At 41.6% G+C, this 9,177-nt stretch overlaps 1 protein-coding gene across 1 annotated transcript in view; it reads left to right on the top strand.

Annotated features, from left to right (window-relative positions):
- PCSK5 (proprotein convertase subtilisin/kexin type 5) overlaps window positions 1–9,177 on the top strand; it is a 416,138-nt gene that overhangs the window by 69,841 nt on the left and 337,120 nt on the right. The window contains exon 3 of the mRNA XM_006776508.2: window positions 3,948–4,061. Within this exon, the coding sequence (XP_006776571.2) occupies window positions 3,948–4,061 (114 nt within the window). The remainder of the gene's footprint in view (window positions 1–3,947; window positions 4,062–9,177) is intronic.

Below are 9,177 nucleotides of genomic sequence, written 5' to 3'. Positions count from 1 at the left end.
CCCCCCCCCCCCCCCCAGCCCCTGGCTACCACTTTTCCATTCTCTATTTCCATGAGTTTGACTTTTTTTAAGTTTCCCCATATGATACCATGCAGTCTTTACCTTTCATACGCTATCATGAGAAAGATATCATGTATATTCACATGATTGCATTTTCCCTATTGCTGACAAGTTGCCTTCCCCAGGTATATAGCATCAGAAAGCTGGCAAATCTCAAAATAATGAATTACGAGTTCAGCTGAGATTGTGGGGGTAGATCTCATAATTATCAGCAAATGTGTTTTTCTTGACAAGTGAAATCTGATGAAAGGGAACATCTTTAGCAAAGATTCTGAAGAGGAGAATGCCCGATGTTCACTTGGACTGTGTAGGGAGGAGGGAGAGCTCTGTGGGTAGAGGGAGGGAATGTCCTTAAAACCATGTACTGCACGTCTGCTGAAATTAACAGAGGATAGACTGAAGATTTCAAGCTCCTGTGGTTTTTATGCTATATAGAAAATAGCACTCGTAGACGTTAAACCAGTGAGGGAAAGCACACCGTTTTTTTATTCTCCTGGGCTGACCATAGTTTTATGAAAATGAATTTCTAAGTGTCTTTTCTTTGCATTGGGCTTCTTGGAAAGCAATGAAATCTGTACAATGCATTACTCCTGAGCTTTTTCTGAAAGGGCTCAAGGACGGACATATGGATACTAGTTTAGAAATATAAATATGGTCTTTCCAGACATAGAAATATTCCGATCCAAGAGGTGCTGTTCCCGCTTTCCAAAAATTGTAGGGCTATATCTGCATACTCATAAAGCACCAAGGCAAAATACATGGTATCTGATTCTAAAATAATCCCCACTGTACTTTTCTTGAGCATTGCAGCCCTGTGATCAGACAGAGTCAAATCTAGATGCCAAGTCACTATACCACCTTCTAGCCACCAAGCCCTGTAAATAAGCATTTTTGTTTGTTAAAATTACAGAAGGGATGCTATTTGGTAAGATATTTTGTTCTATTTTAGTACGTATAGTTCATCTAGGAAAATGACTTTCTCTTGGTTTTCTCACATACTTATCCCATTTGTCTGTGTGGAGGTGGCGGGGTGGGGTGGGGGTGGTATAGGGTGAAGTGTACTGTAGAAGCTTCACTGTGGAAACAATTAGCCACCCCCACCTCAGTATTGACTTGTCCTTATCTCTAGTCATCTCTTTATTGAGTTCACACTGGGGGAGATGTGAGCCTTTCTGGTTTATGAATGCACATATGTTGGCAGTTCGGAATTTATGGAGGTTCTGTTAGAAAAGGCCACTGCCAATATAGATTAGTTTCAAAAGAGTTCTGTCTGCACAGATCTGCAGCCTTCTTTTACCAAGTGTGCAAATATGAAATGCTTCATTCTTGTTGGGATAAGACTTACAGACAGTAACCTAAGGATTGCAAATGTAATTTGCTCAACATTGTCATAAATGCTCTAATTCATACAGTAATGAGGCCTGCCCCAGATGTCAATCATGGTGATAATTTCCTTGTTGTGAAGTGGGGAGTGGTGGAGTACTTGCTAAATAGTCCTTGGTAAAATGTTAAGTCCTTCAAAGGCAAAGACTATTCTTACGCATCTTCGTATTCCCAGCACAGTGTCTGGTATGGAATTGGCACTTAATGCTTTTTTTTTTTCTTTTTGAATGAATACATGAGTGAATGAAACTCATACCAGAGAAAGATTGAAATCAAGAGATTAAAATGTTTCCTGGAAATAGAAAAGTATATACATGCCCATGCTTGCTTTTCCACTTTGATTGAGAAGGAAATTGATTTGTTTCCTATGTTTTTAGAAACACAGTCACTTAAAAATTATTCTCCTCATTGAAAATAAATTTACACATTTTAATACCACATTAGTTTTGATGTAATTTCTAAAAAGCAGTATCTTCAATTAAAGAAACAAGATGCCTATTAGCTTCACTGACAGCTATTGCCCAACAGTTTGAAGAAATAACATGTAATACCTCTTATCCAGTGTGCATATGTGCCTGTGTATGTGGGGGAAAGGGGTATAGAATGATTAGGTGCTAGAGAGTCACTTGGCCTAGATTAATTAAAACATGATCAGAAAAACTTTTATTTTTCAGATATTAGTTTTTACTTATTCACTTTTTCCCTGAACTAATTTTGCTTAAATTACCCATCAGAATAGGCAAATATGTGATGTTTAGCTGTGATCCTAATCATAAAGAGATTGGATATTTATTTAGGAGGCCATGTGATTCTGTTCACTTTATTAGTGATGTTAGGAATTCACTATTTAAATTCATCTTGCATACCAATATTCCTGTTGAATATATTTCCCAATATGAAAATCCTAGAAATTTATTAGTTTGGCTTTTGGCCTTTGCTATGTTATTTACAGCTACGCATGTTGAGTTTACTGTCAGTATTTTAGTATCCCTTCTCCTTCAATAAACTTTAATCAAGTAGGCAAGAGAGGTTTTGAAATCATTACTGATTGGGTGGGTATGGAATCACAGCAGGGATCCAGGACACCCTTCAGGGCAAACCAGCACCACCCCCCCCCCCCCCCCCGGCCCCCAATTTGTAATTTCTTTGTGAAGAGTAGGAATAAATGGTGGAACAGAATATTTTAGAGTATTGTGATAAATTAGCTATGGCCAGAAGAAATCAAAAGAAAATTTAGGAACAAACGGTAGAATGCCACCAGGGCTGATACTGCATTTGGGGTGCTCCATTCAAAATGGAACATGCTTATTTTTATGTTGATATAATGATTACCTATTTTAAAAAATACCTTTCTTCATACCTCTACTATTTAGATTATAATCCTGTATTAAACTCAAAGTTCCAAGTGCTTTGTTTAAGCAAAGGTTGCAGCTACATATTAAGACTTTCTGAAATCTGGTGGGTTTGAATTGAATTTCAGAGCCGGAAAGGAGCCTATGGCTCCGAAAATTGAGTGACTTCTCCAGTGTTTTGCCAGAGACAGGTCTAGGGCTTTAGTTTTCCGATTCTCCAAAATAGTGCTTTTCCATCACACTACGTTGTAGAAAGACATTTTTTGAAAATTTGTGGTCCTAGAGCAGTGATGGTGAACCTATGACACGTGTGTCAGAGGTGACACGCGAACTCATTCTTTTGGTTAATTTTTCTTTGTTAAATGGCATTTAAATATATAAAATAAATATCAAAAATATAAGTCTTTTTTTTTTACTATGGTTGCAAATATAAAAAAATTTCTATATGTGACACGGCACCAGAGTTAAGTTAGGGTTTTTCAAAATGCTGACACGCCGAGCTCAAAAGGTTTGCCATCACTGTCCTAGAGTATTTGATCCCAGGATGAGTTTTACATTTGATGGCTAATTCCAGAACATTTAAACAATTTGATGATAGCATAAGGGAGGAATCAGAAACTGTGGCCTGTGGGCCTTATCCAGCCTGCCACCTGTGTTAGTATATAAAGTTTATTGAGAACACAGTCAATCCCAAACATTCATATATTGCTTATGGCGCTACAATATTAGAATGAATAGTTGCAATAGAGATCATATGACCTGCAAAGCCTAAAATATTTATTATCTGGACCTTTATAGAAAAAAATTGCTGACCTTTAGATAAGGTAAGGATGAAAAAACTGACACTATCAATTCGCAATAAATTGTGAATGGAGCTGCTTTCTGAAAAGACGAAAAGGTTAGCATATTATTGAGAGATATGAATGATCTATCACAAAAGGCAAAAAAAAAAAAAGCCTAACCTGCATATAATAAAGTAGAACTAGATGCTTAGAGCATCTCTGAGTCCCTGAACTCAGAGATCTTAGTTGCCAGAATGAAGCCTATAACTTAAACAGAATTGACTCAAGAGGGTACATGCTTCCGACCTTCATTTATGTTGTGCTAACCCGATGGAACCGGCCACTCACCAGATGTTCTTCTTCTTGGCAGGTGGAGTGGATCCAACAGCAAGTGGTGAAAAAACGGACCAAGAGGGATTATGACTTCAGTCATGCCCAGTCTACTTACTTCAATGATCCCAAGTGGCCGAGCATGTGGTATATGGTAAGCTCGCCTGGCCTGCGCCTGTGTCCTCCAGTTTCGTTGTGCAGGGAGCCTCCACGGGGACTGGGAGGACAGAGAAACACTGTGCAGGGGCTTTTTCCTGTTTCAAGAAGTCACCATTTGAGATTGGTTGATGGCCTGTGATGGTTTCTGGGTCTTTTTGAGCTTGGCCTTTTGTTTGTAAGAAGAAAGGGAAGTGAGTTCTGATTCACAGAATTTCTGTTTGAGAGCTTACTCTGCTAGCTTTCCAAGATTGGGCTAGAGAATAGAAAAATATACTAAGGTGCAGACATCCTTAAGACCTATCAATATCGTGTTTACTTCGGATATGCATTGATTCCACATTTAAACCAGTCTCCTTAGAGGATACTTGGAAATCATTGAAATGATTGCTGATAAATAGCAGATTCCTGACTTAAGTTGTTTAATATGTGCCTTCTCATTATAGGTAATAGTTTTTAAAACTAGACCAGGAAAAAAACTAGTTGAAAAGTAGTTGACTTATAGCTAGTTCTGTGAGTGAGGGAAACTTAACATATTGAGGAGAGTGATCTACCCATTCACTTGACATTGCCTCCTTTGAAAATATTCTTCTCTAAGAGATTAAGCTCAGGATCCCTGAGAAATTGATTAGAATGTTACTTATTCTTAATTATGAAATCCATGTCACCAAATTGCTGTGTAATCTGCAAAAGACCTTTAAATTTCCTTCCCTTTAAAGATCGTTATTGCTAATTTGGGGTAGTGTATGTTCCCCTAATCAACTTTATTTTTTGTAATCTCTGTCCCTGTTTCTCCATAAATCTGTAGCACTTTGCAAACTGCCTCCTGCTTTCCTGCCTCCTTGCCTTTCATCCCTTCCACCTGGAGTGCTCTTCCTGTCCTTCCTCACCTCACTCAGGTCAGGATTCTCCCATCCTTCAGCGCCCCCACCACAGGCTGACTGCTCTTAACTCTCCTGAGTCCTCATGTGTCATTTTTTTTTTCTTCCTCTGCTCTCCTGGGCCCTCTGTTCCTGCTTAGTGGCATCCTTCATGTGGGCCTTGGTTTCCTAGTTATTAATACTTTCTAAAAATCTCCTCTGTTACAGTGGAGAAGTCACTTATACACCCTCTACCTCCCCTACCCCCGCCCCCCCCCAAAAAAAAAACACTAAACCCAGCACCTTGCAGTGTTAGGAATTTGTGTTTATTTGGGTATGGGTGAATGTGGTTGGTATTTCCCTTTCTTTAGTCTTGCCCAGAAGTAAAAGGTTGTGGGCATATTTTAGACTCTAAACAGAATTTTACACAGAAAACTTTTTTATATGTAAAGAGAGAAAAAAGAATAGGAACCATGAAGCTAAGTTCAAAGGGAGGTGGGACTCTGAACAGCATTTAAGTAGAAATCACCAGAGGGGACAGTGAGACACTTGACAGCCTATTAGCTCCAAGACTAAGGAAGAATGAACCACAGGGGAAGGCCTTACAGTGAGTATTGGCAGGAGCTAAGGAGCTTAGTCTGCACTGACAAAATGATAAGAATGTAATGGGATTAAGAGATAGGAGGAAGCACAATCCCTCTCCTCCCCTGTTTATTGGGCCAGGGGGAGGGACACCCTACTTGCCTTTCTTTTCCTCCTGGAAGGAAGAGCCAAATTGCTGTCTGCACACGTCCCTGGATGGGGGAGTGAGGGCAGCTTTCCGGAGGCCGGGCAGGCTGGGCTCTCGTAGGATCCATGGCCAGGGCGTCTCCAGAGGTGTCAGTGCCTGCAGAGCGAAATCGCTTCCCACCCGGGAACCACTGCTGTATCTGTAGAAATTCTCTTTCAATAGGAGGATAGGTTCAGGGAAGAGCTTTTGTTGGGCATTTAAAATGTTGGACATTTTTCAACACATTTGAAAAATAATTCAAATAGGTAACATTCATTGAGCACTTACTGTGAGCCCGTCAATGTGCTAAATACCTTATGAGAGTCTTTTTTTTAATGCAGTGCAAGCAAGCAGAAATGTGTGTTCATACTGGCCCTGTTATAAGAGTGGGGAACCGGGGGCTCACAGCATTTAGGTAATTTGCTTAAGATCACCTGGCCTGGAAATGGTAGAGCAGAGCTGCCAAAGCAGGCAGGTTGGTGGGAGTCCACAGGACTAACGTGACATCCTAGCCACACCCTTCTACTGTGTACAAGGCTGTCGTAAGGAAGACAGGACTCCAACCTTCCAGGAGCTTCTACCCATAGAGAAATGGCTGAAATACCAGCAGGATGGTGTCTGCCATGGAGAGTGAACAGAGCAACTGGGGACAGGCAAACTGTTTAGGAGGCTTCTATTACATGGTTACTTTTCCCTTAACCCTTTGAGTGCCAACCAATATCCTAGGAACTATGCTAAAATTGCCAAGGCATTTTGAGTTAAGGTTTTTACATTTTTTCCCCCACATAAAGAGTGAACTACTAGCATCTAATAGACACGGCAGGAGGAGCGCGATAGTGCTCCCGGCACTTTTGGCGAAAGACAGGAGGAGTGCGCTTGCGCTCCCCAGCATTCTAGGGGTTAATAAAAGGCTGGGAAGTAGGTTACACACCTCATGTTTATCTGTCAGCAGTCTGATGGAAAAGGAACCAGAACTTCAAATCTGTATGCCTGGAGTCCAGTCCCCATCGCTTCACTGACTGTGCCCATGACTGAGTCACTTCAACCCTTGTCAACTATGAGAGTATTGAGCGCTTAGGCGTGAGTTCGCTATTGCTGCATAACAAATCACAGAACTTAGATTTCAGGACAGTTATCGCACGGGCTCTGTGGGCCAGCCGTTCAGACAGGGCCCCGGGTGATGGCTTCTGTGTTCTCTGATGTTTGGGGCTTCAGCTGGAAGCTTTGAAGCTTGATTGGAGCAGGGGGTCACTTCCAAGGTGGCCTGGTCTCCACGTGGCCGTCACCAAAGAGCTGCTTGAGTGTCCACTTGACGTCGCCATGGCTCCCCGAGAGCAAGTGATTCAAGAGGTTGTGTTGGAAGTGATGGTGCCTTGAGTGATCTGATCTCAGAGGTCGCAGACAGTTACTTCTGGAATTTATATTGGTCACATGTACTAACTGATTCAGTGAATGAGGGGGACTGCACCAGGGTGTGAATACTAGGAGGCAGGGGTCTTAGGAAGCTGGTTGCCACAATGACATAAAATACTACATGAGAAGACACTAGCACAGTGCCTGGCACTAGAAAACCCTCCACAAATCATCATGGCTTTTATTATTTTTCTCTGATTTCCTCATTACAATACATGCTGTTTCCTTTTTATCTGTTCTTTAAATTGCTATGAGGCAAAGCAGAGTGGGGTCGCATATCCAGTGGGCATTCTTCAGAGCTCCCTGGTGACATAAGGGGACAAGGTGCTGAGCTCCTCCTCCTACCTTTCTCTGAGCCCGGGGCCCTGCTGCAGAGGTTTTGAGGGCTGCTCCAGGAGTCTTCAAGGGTCCTCCCTTGAGCTCCTTAGCCTGGTCCTGGTCTGTCATTCTGTATTTATCACAGGAGAATGGAGATTAATGAATGGCATGAAGTGGGCCTGAGTGTCTCTTTTAATTACTATAAAAGCTTTGCCCCTCGCTCCTCTTCTTGGAGACTGGCGTGTGAAACCATTATGTCTAGCCTTCAGGCCTGGGTAATAGATTTAGGGAAATGTGCTTTTACGAGAGTTGGTTATGGAGGTGACGGCTATGCTGGACTACTCCGCCCTCAAAGTTGGTGTTCAGGCTCCAGGTGTTGGGAGGGCCCGATAATAGAGCTCACTTCTCGTTGCATCGTCAAACTCATGGTCCAGCATGGTAGCCAGCACTGAAGAGTCAGGGAAGCATGATTTGTGCTTCTTAAGGAGACCAGTAAAGCAGGAGAGGAGTATATGAGGCCAATGAAAGTTTGCTGGGCAAACAAACCCCCTAAAAGCTTTTTGAGATCATGTGTATAAAACTAGCCCCCGCTCCTTTGACTTTGGGCTGTAATTTTTGCTTGCAGGTTTGCTTTTCCTGTTAAAATATCCTGAGTAGCTTTTATAACATATCCTTGAGATTCTTGAGATTCTTTGAGATTCTTTGATTTGCTATACTGTGGGGCTCAGGCAGTGGGGTTTCTTCAGAACCCCCTGGGTCATTCTGATGCAGCCACGAATCCTGTGTAATTGAGTGCCCCAGTCTGTCATGTGGTCAATGCTCAATATATGCTCATCGAATAAGTAGATGAGTAAAGTGGAATAAAAGCAAGTCTTTGATCATCTTCCTAGTTGAGAAAATGACACATTTAATGAGTGCTTAGTATGTGTCAAGCATTTTGCCAAACTTTTACATGTATTATCATAATGAGTTAGGAGCAGTCGTCTTCATTTTATAGTTGAGGAAATGAAAGCATACACAAAGTTAACTAACTTGGTCAAAGTCACAGCATTTAGCAGGGGCAGATCCTAGTATGTGAACCTAGTCACTCTGACCTCAAAGGCTAGACTTCCATCCGCTTCTCAAAACTAGCAGGCATGAGAATCATTTGGAAGGAGTACTGCGTACCCCTTTTTCATCCTCTCAGCAGAGGCCTGGGAATTTGCATTTTTAACAAGTTTCCAATTGATGGCTGATGCTAGCACCCAGGGTCCCATTTGAGACTTCACTGTACTACCGTACATTAAACATGAGGTCCCTGTGAACACAGCTGTCTTCCCTCTTCCCATGATCAGCTGAGGGAAGAAGGGCTTTTAAATTTATGGGACATTTTAAAGCACACTTGGTCAATTTATCTTGTTTTTCTTTATCTTATACCTTTTACTTACAAAATTTTCTATCTGGGAAGCTGGCCGCTTTAATATGAGAAGATGTTATCACTTTGCACAGATTGAAAATAACCTTTGGCTTCTGTATTCTTTCAAGATGCTCCACAGACCAAGCATATCTGATAGGAAAAGTTGTGAAGATTCGGCCAAGTCTTTGGGAACTCGGTGTAATAGAGACGGTTTCAGTGGGCCATTTTGACCCTCCTAGAGAAAATTCAGTTTGACTCCAGAGCCAGAAAGGTTAAGTACAACGCCTCCTAGAGGGTCCAGGCATGCCGAACAAGCACATTTTGGAGAATAACTATTTGGAAAATTATTCTAAAATAT

This window comes from Myotis davidii, unplaced genomic scaffold (genome assembly GCF_000327345.1).
Source record: "Myotis davidii unplaced genomic scaffold, ASM32734v1 scaffold228, whole genome shotgun sequence".
In the NCBI taxonomy this organism is placed as follows: Eukaryota; Metazoa; Chordata; class Mammalia; order Chiroptera; family Vespertilionidae; genus Myotis; species Myotis davidii.
The sequence above is the reverse complement of the archived record's forward strand: the minus strand, read 5'-3'. Positions and strand labels throughout refer to the sequence as shown.